Source organism: Babylonia areolata, chromosome 32 (genome assembly GCF_041734735.1).
Source record: "Babylonia areolata isolate BAREFJ2019XMU chromosome 32, ASM4173473v1, whole genome shotgun sequence".
NCBI classification, from domain to species: Eukaryota; Metazoa; Mollusca; class Gastropoda; order Neogastropoda; family Buccinidae; genus Babylonia; species Babylonia areolata.
Window position 1 is genome coordinate 15,990,994 of NC_134907.1, and position 15,000 is coordinate 16,005,993.

Genomic DNA, 15,000 nt, shown 5'->3' on the forward strand with positions numbered 1-15,000 from the left:
CAGCACGCACACACACACACATGCGCGCGCGCGCACGCACACACAAACACACATGCGCACGCGCGCATGCACACACACACACACACACACACACACACACACACACACACACACACACGTCTAATATCACTTAAAGTGAACAGACGCTAAATTAAAGAAAGAAAGAAAGAAAGAACACACACACACACACACACACACACACACACACAAACACAAACACACACACACATACGCGCGCGCGCGTACGCACACACACACACACACACACACACACACACACACACACACACACACACACACACGTCTAATATCACTTAAAGTGAACAGACGCTAAATTAAAGAAAGAAAGAAAGAACACACACACACACACACACACACACACACACACACACACACACACACACACACACACACACGTCTAATATCACTTAAAGTGAACAGACGTTAAATTAAAGAAAGAAAGAACACACACACACACACACACACACACACACACACACACACACACACACACACACACACACACACACGTCTAATATCGCTTAAAGTGAACAGACGTTAAATTAAAGTAAGAGAGAAAGAAAGAAAGAACACACACACACACACACACACACACACACACACACACACACACACACACACACACAAAGGGCAAACAACAAAGAGGCAGATTGAAAACCGAACCTTTGTAGTCCATGACATGTTAATTTGCTAGAGAGATGGGCAGCAGAATTTGGAAGAGCAAAAATCAGAAAATGAAAGGTTTCCCCCCGTCCACTGTTTAGACACCCTCTCCCTTTCTCCAAACCCCACTAACACTCTTGTCCATCTGATGCTCCATTTATGTTCATGCATTCCTGGTAACGTTTTTATTCATTTGTGTGTGTGTCTGTGTCTGTGTCTGTGTCTGTTCATGTATTCCTGTTTAATTTGAATAATAATGAGCGTGAAAAATCAGGCTGCTAGAAAGGCAGCGCGCAGATGTGAAGGCTCAATCTTTCTCAGCATACCATTAGATTTACAAGAATGTTATAGATGTAGTGAGAAAGTTTCCCTTGATCGACTTAAGAATAGGCTAAAAGATTCAGACTGCCAATATTACCACCTCTTTATAAAGGCAGTTACAGCGAGCAACCCCAAGGCTTTCTTGAATAATCTTTCTGTCTCCCAGTCAAGACCGATTATAAGTTTGATTTATCGATTTCGTTTAAATGCCCTTCGTACAAATTATTGCAAAAACATACATTGTTTATTGGGGAAAGAAGTAAATGTCTATCACATTCTTGTCGAGTGTCCAAGAACAAACCAACTCGTCTTTAAAAAGCTCGCTCACCAGTTTCCACAGAACACGTATTTGTCCTTGGAAGATGTTTTGAATAATTATCCATTACTCCGACAGATTTCTGATTGTTTGAATCAAAGTCCAGTTGGTATCTACCTTTGAATGATTGTGCTTGTCATAATAAGCATGCTTTATCCTGTTGCAGGAATGTTTGAGGCAGTGATACTTTACTCGCAGTCAGTCCAATCTTTCGCGGCTCTTCCTTTTAACATCTGACGCCGTTTATCCTTCCCTGTCTCAGTCATCCCTCACAACCTCTTTTCATCACACCCAACCCCAATGCGCATGCATGCACATACTACATCCCCCCCCCCACACACACACACACACACATCTACCCTTACGATCTCGCAGGTCCGTCAACACATGTGCAGACCTTAACCCCGCTGGCGTGTATACGCACGCAGAAGATCAAACACGCACGTTAAAGATCCTGTATTCCATGTCAGCTTCCGGTGGGTTATGGAAACCAGAACATACCCAGTACGCACACCCCCTTCCTTCATGGCGGGATAAAAACGGTCATACACGTAAAAGCCCACACGTGTACATACGAGTGAACGTGGGAGTTGCAGCCCACGAACGAAGAAGAAGAAGAAATATTGTTTTTGTTTGTTTGTTTGTTCGTTTTTTCTTTAGTAAACGAGACATAACGACTGACAGATTAATTCTTTTTGTTTGTTTGTTTCTTCGTTTGTTTGTTTGTTTTCTCTGTAGCAAACGAGACATTACGATTGATAGATTAATTGTTTTTGTTTGTTTTCTTTGTAGCAAACAAGACATAACGATTGGAAGATTGTTTTTGTTTGTTTGTTTGTTTGTTTGTTTTCTCTGTAGCAAACGAGACATAACAATTGAGAGATTAATTGTTTTTTGTTTGTTTGTTTTTTCTTCTCTGCAGCAAACGAGACATGACTACTACTTTTTGTGTGTGTTTCCAATCAACCCATATCATTCCCTTTGGATCTGTGTCGACATGCCAGCATGAGATATAGTGAGAAACGACAGATGGCAGTAAGAAGTCGCGTTATGAATGTGTAGCAGGGAAACAAGGCTGATGGAAAAGGAGAAATGGAAGTGGGAGTGATGAGATTATACAAAAAGACATAAGATAGATGACGTGTGAGGGGGGGAAAGTGGATGGAAACTGAGAGATAAAAGTGGCGGTGTGCATTAATTCTTGAAATGAGAGCGGAGGAGAAGAGAGACAGACAGACAGACAGACAGAGAAAGAGAGAGCTCAGAACTCAGAACTGAATTTTTTTTTTATTCAGTGATTAAGATTTTAGGCATGGCCCCTTCTTCCAATCTGTCCTTGCTAATCTACATCAGTTACAACAGCACACACGTATTTAATGGAAAGGAGAGAGAGAGAGAGAGGCTTGATAGTCGTCAGTAAAGAGAAGGCGGCGGGAAGGGGGTTGGGGGTGGTGTGGTGTGGTGTGGTTGAGAGGTAGATAGAAAGAGGAAATGATGATTTGTAATCCAATAGAGAGGGCACCGCCCCAGAATCATGGTTGGAGTGTGCGTGCTATCTGTCTGGGCAAAAATCAAGAGTCATGTCTTCTTCTTCTTCATCATCGTTCGTGGGCTGCAAATCCCACGTCCACTCGTATGAACACGAGTGGGCTTTTACGTGTATGACCGTTTTTAACCCACCGTGTAGGCAGCCATACTCCGTTTTTGAGGGTATGCATGCTGGGTATATTTATGTTTCCATAACCCACTGAACGCTGACATGGATTACAGGATCTTTAACGTGCGTATTTGATCTTCTGCTTGCCGTATACACACGAAGGGGGTTGAGGCACAAGCAGGTTTGCATATATGTTGACCTGGGAGATGGGAAAAATCTCAACCCTTTACCCACAAAAAGCAACCTAACTTGAGAAACCAAAACTGAAACAAAAAACTGAAAGTGAAAACTGAAACTCTGTGTGTGTGTGTGTGTGTGTGTGTGTGTCTGTGTCTGTGTCTGTGTGTGTGTGGTCCAGTGTGTTCCTGACCACTGTACCACCACCACCACCATGCCGGACCCGGCCTTGGAGATGAACCTGGCGGAGTACAACGAGAAGAAACGAGTGCTGAAGCAACAGGACTCCTCCCACGAGGAAGACGGAGAGAAGCCCGCCGTCCGGGACCTGCTGGTCTACTATGCCCGTCACTCCACCATGCACGGCATTCCCTCCATCGTGGGGTCAAGGCTGTACCGAGGTCGAAGGTCGGTAATTGTAGTAGGAGGAGGAGGAGGAGGAGGAGGGGGAGTTGTTCGTTGTTGATGTTGTTTGTTGTTGTCGTTGTTGTTTGAAGTAGTAGTAGTAGTAGTTCTTGTTGTTCTTGTTGTTGTTATTGTTTGAAGTAGTAGTAGTTGTTGTTGTTGTTAGTAGTAGTTGTTGTTGTTGTTGTTGTTTGAAGTAGTAGTAGTAGTAGTAGTAGTTCTTGTTGTTCTTGTTGTTGTTATTGTTTGAAGTAGTAGTGGTAGTTGTTGTTGTTGTTGTTAGTAGTAGTAGTAGTAGTTGTTGTTGTTGTTGTTTGAAGTAGTAGTAGTAGTAGTTCTTGTTGTTCTTCTTGTTGTTATTGTTTGAAGTAGTAGTAGTAGGTGTTGTTGTTAGTAGTAGTAGTAGTAGTAGTTGTTGTTGTTGTTATTGTTTGAAGTAGTAGTAGAAGTTGTTGTTGTTAGTAGTAGTAGTAGTTGTTGTTGTTGTTTGAAGTAGTAGTAGCGTTGTTGTTGTTGTTGATGTTTGTTGTTGTCGTTCTTGTTTGAAGTAGTAGTAATAGTAGTAGTTCTTGTTGTTCTTGTTGTTGTTATTGCTTGAAGTAGTAGTAGTTGTTGTTGTTGTTGTTTTTAGTAGTAGTAGTAGTTGTTGTTGTTCTTGTTTGAAGTAGTAGTAGCGTTGTTGTTGTTGTTGCTGTTGTTGTTGTTGTAATTGGAGAAGGAGGAGGAAGAGGAACAGGAGGGTGAGTTGTTGTTTGTTGTTGTTTGAAGTGGTAGTAGTAGCAGTAGCAGTAGCAGAAGGAGGAGAAAGAGGAGTTGTAGGAGTTGTTGTTACTTGTATTTGTATTTCTTTTTATCACAACAGATTTCTCTGTGTGAAATTCGGGCTGCTCTTCCCAGGGAGAGCGCGTCGCTACACTACAGCGCCACCCATTTTTCGTATTTTTTCCTGCATGCAGTTTTATTTGTTTTTCCTATCGATGTGGATTTTTCTACAGAATTTTGCCAGGAATAACCCTTTTGTTGCCGTGGGTTCTTTTACGTGCGCTAAGTGCATGCTAGCACACGGGACCTCGGTTTATCGTCTCATCCGAATGACTAGCGTCCAGACCACCACTCAAGGTCTAGTGGAGGGGGAGAAAATATCGGCGGCTGAACCGTGATTCGAACCAGCGCGCTCAGATTCTCTCGCTTCCTAGGCGGACGCGTTACCTCTAGGCCATCACTCCACCTCCACTGTTGTTATTGCTATTGTTTTTGTTGTGTTTTGTAGTAGGAGGAGGAGGAGGAAGCGGAGGAGGAGAAGTTGTTGTAATAATAATAATAATGAATACTTATATAGCACACTATCCAGAAATCTGCTCTTGGTGCTTTCCAAAAACGCTTTTTGTTAACATAAAACATTATATCTATGTTACATACACACACCAAAATGTGACTACACACACACACACACACACACACACACACACACACACACACACACACACACACACACACACACGCACACACGCTGCATACATACATTTTAACATAAATAACATGTGCTTGGTGTGTGTGTGTGTGTGTGTGTGTGTGTGTGTGTAGTTGCAGTAGGGGCAGGAGGAGTTGTTGTTATTGCTGTTGTTGGTGCTGTTATTGTAGTAATAGGAGGAGGAGCTGTTGTTGCTGCTGCTATGGCTGTTATTGTAGTAGTAGTAGTAGTAAGAGGAGGAGGAGGCGTTTTTGTTGCTGTTGTTATTGTTGTTGTTGCTGCTGCTGTTGCTGTTGTAACAGTAGGAGGCGGAGAATGACGACGAGAACGAGAAGTAGTAGTAATAGTAGTAGTGTGTTTGTGTGTATGTGTGTGCATTTCTTTGGGGGGTTTTGCGCGCTTGTGTGTGTGTGTGTGTGTGTGTGCGTGTGTACGTGCGCGCGTGCGTATGTGTGTGTGTGTGTGCGTGCGTGAGTGCATGAGTCCGTGTCCTCACACAGAGACAGAGAGAGAGAGAGTTGTTCAGTCGCACAGTCAGACAGAGCGTGACAGACGTAACAGACAATCGACGAAGCGAAAATCAATCTCTACACAGACAGACAGACAGACACACTCCAGGCACACTCTGTCCCCTATGATCAATAAATTCTAACACTTCGTCTTTTCTGCGTGACAAGAATCAGGAACTCAGTAACTAACTCCTGTCGTTTATTTAGGCTATTGCTTCTGTGTTCAGACGATTTGCAAAGTGTCGTAATTAATCAATTAAACTCGCACATGGGCTGAGTCGGGAGCTCACGAAATGATGACGATTAAAAGGGTCGTTGAAATATGACAGGCAAACCAAGAACTGGCAAAAAGCGAAAGGATTCAATGGAATTTCACACACACAGAGACAGACACAGGACACACACACGCACACACGCACGCGCACGCACGCACACACACACACACACACACACACACACACACACACACACACACACACACACACTTCCGCCACACACTTCCGCCAAGAGAATCTGAGCGTGTAGGGTCGAATCCTACACTCTCCAGAATGTCTCCACCAGACCTTGAGTGATGACTTGGACGCACACACACACACACACACACACACACACACACACACACACACACACACACACACACACACGCACACACACATAGAGATAGATAGATAGATAGATAGATAGACAGATAGATAGACAGATAGACAGTCGTGTCCGACTAAAACGTTCAAAAGAGCAGAGAAGGCAACTGCTGTCCCAACTATCGGGGCTAGAATTTGATTAGAGTGGAGAGTGTCTCGCCCAAGTTACATCCCCACTCCCTCGCCCAAGATGGCTTTACAACGGTCTGCATTGGAATGGTCCCCAAAGGCCAACAAGCCCCCCCTTCCTCCCTCCTCCCCCCCCCCCACACTCCCCAAAACTGCAGCACTAAGAGCCAGTGCAATCTTGCCTCCTAGTCTGAGAGTCACAGTCCTTCACAAAAAGATTAAGCAGCAAATGACTCCCCATTGCATTGGAGAAACCATTGATCATACAGCTCTCACATTGCTGTTGGCCCAAATGTAACCTCATGTCAGTCTGTGATATAAGCTAAGGGTGAACCAGTATAAAGAAGAACGTGACACTTGAGGAAGTCAAGTGCAGGCGTATAACTAAGTAACAGTGGTTGTTTCTATCTTTTGATTTACCTTTTCATCATTTCTTCTTCCTCTTCTTCGTTCGTGGGCTGCAACTCCCACGTCCACTCGTATGTACACGAGTGGGCTTTTACGTGTATAGCCGTTTTTACCCCGCCATGTAGGCAGCTATACTCCGTTTTCGTGGGTACCTTTTCATCACAAAGTGGGCGTTTTCGATAAAATGACAGAATTGATATTGCTGTGGTTGTTACTGTTATCATGATTGTTGTAGTCCCCATATGAGTATAATTATACGTAAATAAGTGAAACAGAATGAAAATAAAACTATACATAAGATACAAAGGATTAAAACAAAATAAAAAGACAGACCCAACAGCCGAGTGGTTACAGCGTTGGACTTTCAGTCTGAGTGTCCTCAGTTCGAATCCCCATCACAGAGCCTAGTGGTTTATAAGTGTGGAGATTTTCCCGATCTCCAAGATCAACATATGTGCAGACCTTGCTAGTGCCTGTACCTATTTTGTGTGGTATCTGCATGAAGAAGATCAAATACGCGTGTGAAACACCCCGTAATCCATGTCAACGTTTAGCTTATTGTGGAAACAAGAGCATGTAAAGTATGCATTTCCCCGAAAACGGAGTATGGCTGCCTGCATGGCCGGGTAAGAACATCTCACTCTTACATACGAGTGAACTGAAGAGCTGAAGCTCACGAATACAGAAGAAGAAGAAGAAGAAGAAAATGAAATTATTGATCTAAAACTTTTTTTTTTTTTAAGCCAGGTGAAAATTACACGAACAGATTCTGCAGCAGATAAATACATTTATTCCATGTTTGAAAGGTTTCAGTTGATTAAGTTCATATCTATAGCATTATATAGGTCAGAACCCCACCCTCACCCCACCCCACCCCACATCCCGCAGAGACAGACAGACAAACGGACAGACAGATAGACTCATGCGGAGGAGAGAGCAAGTGAGCGAGCACGAGCGCGCGCTAGGGAGAGACAGACAGAGAGAGAAACAGAGAGAGAGAGAGCGAATGCATTTATTTGATATTTATCTATTAGGACGTCTTGCTATTGCACATATTCTTGAAGCTTTATGCGTCATACAACAAATACAATGAATAAATGAATGAATGAATGAATGGTTTATTGTGTTGGGCTACAAGTACATTCACAAAAGGGAACAAAGGGGTTGGAATGAATGAATGAATGAATGAATGAATGAGTGGTTTGTGTGTGAATAAATGAATGAAGGAAGGAAGGAAGGAAGGAATGGTTTATTGTGTTGGGCTACAAGTACATTCACAAAAGGGAACAAAGGGGTTGGAATGAATGAATGAATGAGTGGTTTGTTGTGTGAATGAATGAATGAATAAATGAGGGAAGGAAGGAATGGTTTATTGTGTTGGGCTACAATGGGCTACAAGTACATTCACAAACGGAAACAAAGGGGTTGGAATGAATGAAGGGAGGAGGGAAGGAAGGAATAAATGAATGGTTTATTGTGTTGGGCTACAAGTACATTCACAAAAGAAAACAAAGGGGTTGGAATGAATGAAGGAAGGAAGGAAGGAAGGAAGGAATGGTTTATTGTGTTGGGCTACAAGTACATTCACAAAAGAAAACAAAGGGGTTGGATTGAATGAAGGGAGGAGGGAAGGAAGGAAGGAAGGAATGGTTTATTGTGTTGGGCTGCAAGAGCATTCACAAAAGAAAGCAAAGGGGCTGGAATGAATGAAGGAAGGAAGAAAGGAAGGAAGGAAGGAATGGTTTATTGTGTTGGGCTACAAGAGCATTCACAAAAGAAAACAAAGGGGTTGGAATGAAGGAAGGAAGGAAGGAAGGAATGGTTTATTGTGTTGGGCTACAAGTACATTCACAAAAGAAAACAAAGGGGTTGGAATGAATGAAGGAAGAAAGGAAGGAATGGTTTATTGTGTTGGGCTACAAGAGCATTCACAAAAAAAACCAAAGGGATTGGAATGAATGAAGGAAGGAATGGTTTATTGTGTTGGGCTGCAAGAGCATTCACAAAAGAAAGCAAAGGGGCTGGAATGAATGAAGAAAGGAGTGGTTTATTGTGTTGGGCTGCAAGAGCATTCACAAAAAAAGGGATTGGAATGAATGAAGGAAGGAATGGTTTATTGTGTTAGGGGAATGGGGGGTGGGGGCGATTAATCATAGTATAATGCGCAGAGAATTGTTCTTTACAAAGCAGAATAACTTCGCGGCGACATAGAGAGAGAGAGAGAGAAAGACAGACAGACAGACAGAAAGACAGAGACAGAGACACAGAGAGACAGACAGACAGACAGAGAGAGAAACAGACAGACAGAAAAAACAAAGAAAATCCCTGCCATAAACTTATGTGTGTATATATATATATATATATATATATATATATATATATATATATATATATATATATATATATATATAATCAATGCTGTGGAACTCAAAACCTCTGGAATACAGATTGTTGAAACTCTTCTGGGGGGGAAATAGGTTCTTGAGAAAAAAAATCGATTAAATGTGACACTATGCTAGATTTTTTTTAAGGAAAGAAAAAGACAGCGTAATGACACTCGAAAGCGTGATTCTTGGCCACCAAAATGGTATTGAATTCTGTATGTTATTTCAGTGGGTGATTCTTCGTTGTTGTTTTTTTTCATTCTCATTCTCTCTCCCTCGTTCTCTCTCTCTCTCCACTTCTTCCTCCTCCTCTTCCTCCACCTCCTTCACCTCCTCCTTCTCTCCTCTTCCTCCTCCTCCTCCTTTTTCTTCCCTCCTCCTCCTCCTCCTCCTCCTCCTCCTTCTTCTTCTTCTTCTTCTTCTTCTTCTTCTTCTTCTGTCTTTCTCTCTCTCTCCCTCCCTCACTTTCTCTCTGTCTCTCTTTCTGTCTCTCTTCCTCTCTCTTTCTGTCTCTCTCTGTCTGTCTGTCTCTCTCTCTTACACTCCTCTCTCTCTTTCTTTCTCTCTCCCCCACTCTCTCTCTCTCTCCCTTTCTACCTCTGTCTCTTAATCTATCTCTCGCCCACTCTCTTTCTCTCTACCTCCCTCTCTCTCTCTCTCTCTTCCTCCCCTCTCTTTCTCTGTCTGTCTCTGTCTCTCTCCCTATCTCAGTTGATATGTCAAGGACAGTCTATGTTTTTTCGAATGAACGAGAACACCTGACCCACAGAAATCAGTATGCTAATGTTTATTCCTTTGCTGTCGTTCTCACTTTTCGTTTGCATTATCGGAGTTATCAGCTCGGCGTTTTTGTTGTCTGTGTCTTTATTTGTTGTTGTTGTTGTTGTTGCTTCTCAATGTTTTTTTTTTTTATCTTTTCATCTATTTCATATCTTCTGGCTCAGCCTCTCTCTCTCTCTCTTCTCTCTCCTCTCTCCCTCTCTCTCCTTCCCTCCCTCTCTCTCACACACTCTCTCTCTCTCCTCCCTCCCTCTCTCTCCCTCTCTCTTTCTCTATTCTCCCTCCCTCTCTCCCCCCTCTCTCTCCCTCTCCCTCTCTCTCTCTGTCTCTCTCTCTCCCCTATCTCTCTCTCTCTCTCTCTCTCTCTCTCTCTCTCTCTCTCTTATATATTGTGTTTGTTGTTCACTTGCTATATTCTTTTTATTTGTCTTTTTTTAATATATATATATAGCTCGGTGTGTGTGTGTGTGTGTGTGTGTGTGTGTCTGTAGTTGTACTGTTTGTCCTTTAGTGTCTTTCTAGGGAAGAGGGAGGTCAAGGAATGGGGGAGGGGTGAAGGGGGGGCGAGGGAAGGCTTCTGTTATTAATTTGTGTTGAAAAGGTATCTTCCATACTCAGAAACCCAAAGGATTATTTGCGTTGTTTGTATGTTTTGTTTTACGTCTGGAAAAGTATTTTTTTCAACGAAAAGTTATTGGTTTGTTGTTTTTTTGTTTGTTTTGTATTTGTATTTTGTTATTTGGGTATAAGAATTATTATAATATATAATAGTATTATATATATACTAAGTATATAAAAAATGATGATATAATATAGTGTGTACTCTGAAGAGAGAGGAGACAATGTTGTGTTGTGCCCCGCGCGCGCGTGGTGTGTATTGTTGCGATGTGTGTCGTGTGTAGTGCGTTGCGTGCATTGATATTATCTATAAATCCTTTTTTTCATGCTATGTAATCTAGTAGTAGAGTATTATGTATCGATCGTATTTATTTTAGAATTACTTGTTCTTTTATCTCAAGGCTGACTAAAACGTTGAGTTATTTGCGGTCATGACATCAGTTAGATTTTAGATATAATATTATATTTTTAGAAATATTTATACATAAATTTAATTACTAATACAGATGGTGTGATCTATTATTATGTGTATTTGTCTGAACGCATGTGCTGCTGGACGCCAAATTTGAGAACTGATCTAATTGAATTTGGGGGGTTTCCTTGCTGCTCGTTTGGAGGTGGGTTGAGGGGGTCAGGGTCAAGTCAGGTCGGGTATAGTTATTTTGCTTATACTTTTTAGCTAATTCTCTTTACCTTCATGATGCTTTCTTCATTTCTCTGAACGAAAGAGTATTTTAGATTATGGAGAGTGTAAGACTTATGACCTACATTACGTGGTCTGAATTGCGTTGGTTACCAGTTATTTTTTTAGCAAGAACCCCGTGCGCATGAAGGTCCCGCGACCGACGATAAGTTGCGAACTTATCTGCCGTTGTCCTTTGGAGAACAGTGATTTGGATGGCAGATTCCCACATGTTGCAAGAGATGTCTCCAAAGTTGTCACTGCTCCTATCTGACGCTTCTCCTTATTGGCCAGGTTCCTTGTTTTAAACGTCTTTACACATAGAGCACAGCGTTTGCAGCGAGAGCTGTTCAGGACATGTTCTAGAAGATGTCTATTCACAGGCTTTGAGTTTGCTTCAAGCTGACGGCAAAGGTGGACTTTTTTTCCATTTATTATTTTTTATTGAAATGGAGATGGAATCCTTCCCCAAAGCCGCCTACCGAATTACTCACATGCTTACTGCAGATCTGGATCCGTTCTTTATATTTTTATTAATGTGCGAAATCTGTTTCCATGGGAGCTGGAATCCTAGGTTTTAACAAAAAGGGTGATCTGGCTCCTGGGAAATCTGTATTATCCAGCTCACAAAGGACTTTACTGTATTCCATTCTGGATCCTTGTCGAAAGAGAGCATTCGTTTGCAATGCGTGCACTGCATAACTCCGCATGCACAAATTCCAACAACATCTTATCTTGTTCTCATGTCATTAGACTCTTCTCTCGTCTCTCCTCGTCTTCTACCAATCTCTCTCTCTCGTCGCATACTCTAAACGTTGCTCTTCTTCCCTCCTCTTTCAATCAAAGTTTCATACTGCTAAATTCTCCACACACGATTCCGCTAAGACACCTGCATGTCACTCAACAATCACAAACACCGCCCGCTTACACTGCTAGCCACTACATTATATTGTCAAATGCACACACTAACACATCACACACCATTACACATTCACGCGTGCTTTGCACACACAATAATACATAAAAAAATGAAAGTGGAAAGCATGAATGAAAAATACTCTTGACGTGTATGATACGAGTTTTTTGATGTAACAGATGCTAACCCTTCCCAGACCACATGACAAGTTCTTTGTAACTGACACCCCAGCTGCTTGTGTGAGAGAAGTTATTTTAGACACTGCCCGAAATTTTAGAACTTTGTGATGTCTTTGTTAAGAGCTGAATTAGTTGAACTTTTCAAGATTCTCAAAAAAGTTTAAAAAAAAAGAAACTCGCAACCGTGAGTCATTATCTCAGGTGGTTGCACATAAGCAACACACACCCACACACATTAGCTTTTAAAAGGGTGCAAATTCTCTGGTCGTTTGGCCTGAATCAATAGCACAAGTACATTCACTTGCTGTTTTTTTAGTGAATGTTGCCATTTTTGTCATTATAGTTTGTGATTTTATTCAGTTGTCCGTGTTTTATATTTTCTTCAGTCACAGCTGTTCCTGTCGTATTTTCCAATTTGTCATGACACTTCTCGAACTATGTATCAGCAAATTGAACCAAGACTGTATCTTTAGCTAGCTTGTTAGGTAGATCTGCTAATAATATATTGAATAAAATTGGCGAAATTACTGATCCTTGTGGTAACCCCATATGTAATTGTCTGGGGTTTGAGTAGGTATTTCCTATTCTTACTTGTATAAATCTATCTGATAAGAAACTTCTAATATAATCATACATGTTGCCTGTGATACCTATATTTTTCAGTTTATATAAAAGTCGAGCGTGCCACACTTGGTCGTATGCTTTTTTCACATCAAAAAAAATCGCTAGTACGTTTTTTCGCCTTGCAAACTGTTGCTTTACCTGTGTAGTCAGTTTGACTAGATGTTCTGTGGAGGATCTACCTTTTCTAAAGCCAGCTTGGTTTACAGGAATTACACTATGCTTCTCACAATAATGAACAAGTCTTTTTAGAACAATTTTTTCCATTAGTTTGCATACATGCGATGTTAAGGCAATTGGTCGATAACTGTTTTTATCTGTTCTGCGTTTGCCCTGTTTGTGTATTGGGACAACAATTGATTGTTTCCATACAAGAGGAATGTCACCATCAGACCAACATTTCTTTAAAATTAAGTGTAAGAAATCAGTCAAATTTCCAGGCAAATGTCTCAACATTTCGTTTGAAATTCCGTCTAAACCAACTGCTGTTTTTTTGCTGCTGAGATTTGAGAGACATTCCTTTATTTCATCTGGTGTTATTTCACTATTTATATATAGGTGATTTACGCTCTCTGAACCTTGGTATATTTCATTTTTCTCTTGGCTTTCTCTGAACTTTCTATTTTCTTCTGACAAACCAGTGATTCTACTGTGATTACCAAACATGTCAGCAAAAACTTCTGCCTTTTCAATATTTGAAGGTAGATCTGTATGGTCCAGTTTAATTGGGCATTGTGGTAAATATATTCCATTTTTCATTGATTTTAGTTTTTCCCATACCTTTTGCATATCTTTGTGATTGAAAACTTCATTTGTGCAGAAAGACGACCAGTACTGCCTTTTCGCTTGTGCGTTAACACTATTTGCTTTATTTGTGTGTGTGTGTGTGTGTGTGTGTGTCTGTTTGTCTGTCTGTGTTGCTCTGTTTCCTGGGGGAAGGAGGGGGAGGGGCAAGTGTATGGGGGGAGGGGGGGGGGGGGGCGGGGGGAAGGCTTCTGTTTATCATAATTTGTTTTCGACAAAGGTGATGTGCTTCTCCTCATCTCCGAAACCCAAAGGGGATTAGTTTGTCGTTGTTTGTTTTGTTTTGTTTTCGTTCTGGATTTTTTTTTTCACGAGATGATAGTTATTGTGTTTGTTTTGTTTTGTTTTTGTTTTTTTTTTGTTTTTTTTATTTGGTATATAATATATATATATATATATATATATATATATATATATATATATATAAAGATGGATGGATATAGATATATGTGTGTGTCTCTGAGAGAGAGAGAGAGAGAGAGAGAGAGAGAGAGAGAGAGAGAGAGAATGTGTGTGTGTGTGCCCGCGCGCGCGCGTGTGTGTGTATGTGTGTGCTTGTGTGTGTGTGTGTGTGCGTGCGTGCGTGTGTGTTATCTATAGAATCCTTTTTTTTCATCTATGTAATCGTAGTAGTAGTAGTAGTTATGTATCGATTCGTTTATTTATTTTTCCTGTTTCTTCTTCTTCTTTTCTCCTCAAGGGCTGACTAAACACGTTGAGTTATTCTGCTGGTCAGGCATCTGTAGATATATATATATATATATATATATATATATATATATACACACATATTAGCAGATGTGGTGTAGCATATGATTAATTATGGGTTTGTCTGAACGCAGTGACGTGACGCCTTTTTGAGAAACTGATCTGAATTGAATTTGGGGGGGTGTTTCCTTGGGGCTGCAGTTGGAGGTAGGGGTGAGGGGGTCAGGGGTCAGAGTCAGGGTCCGGGGTCAGGGTGTCTATTTCTGCTTATACTTTTTGCTTTCTCTCTTTACCTTCATGTGCTTTCCTTTCATCTCCTCTGAACCGAAAGGAGATATTTAGATTATGGAGAGTTTGAAGACTTAGACCTACTTTCGTGTCTGAATTGCGTTGGAGGTTACCAGGTTATTTTTTTAGCAAGAACACGTGTGCAGCATGATGATGCAGTCTCCCGTCGGACCGACGGATAAGTAGACAGGCAAGCTTATCTGTCGGTGTGTGTCCTCATATGGGAGAAGAGGTTGATTCTGGATGCGCAGCACTTCCCACAGGTGTTGCAAGGGAAGATGTCTCCAGAAGTTGAGCACTGC

General features: G+C 41.4%; 1 protein-coding gene across 1 annotated transcript in view; it reads left to right on the forward strand.

Moving 5' to 3' along the window:
* LOC143276610 (bile acid-sensitive ion channel-like) overlaps nt 1–15,000 on the forward strand; it is a 237,506-nt gene that overhangs the window by 95,374 nt on the left and 127,132 nt on the right. Inside the window, exon 2 of the mRNA XM_076581220.1 lies at nt 3,337–3,563. Within this exon, the coding sequence (XP_076437335.1) occupies nt 3,370–3,563 (194 nt within the window). The 5' untranslated portion in view covers nt 3,337–3,369. The remainder of the gene's footprint in view (nt 1–3,336; nt 3,564–15,000) is intronic.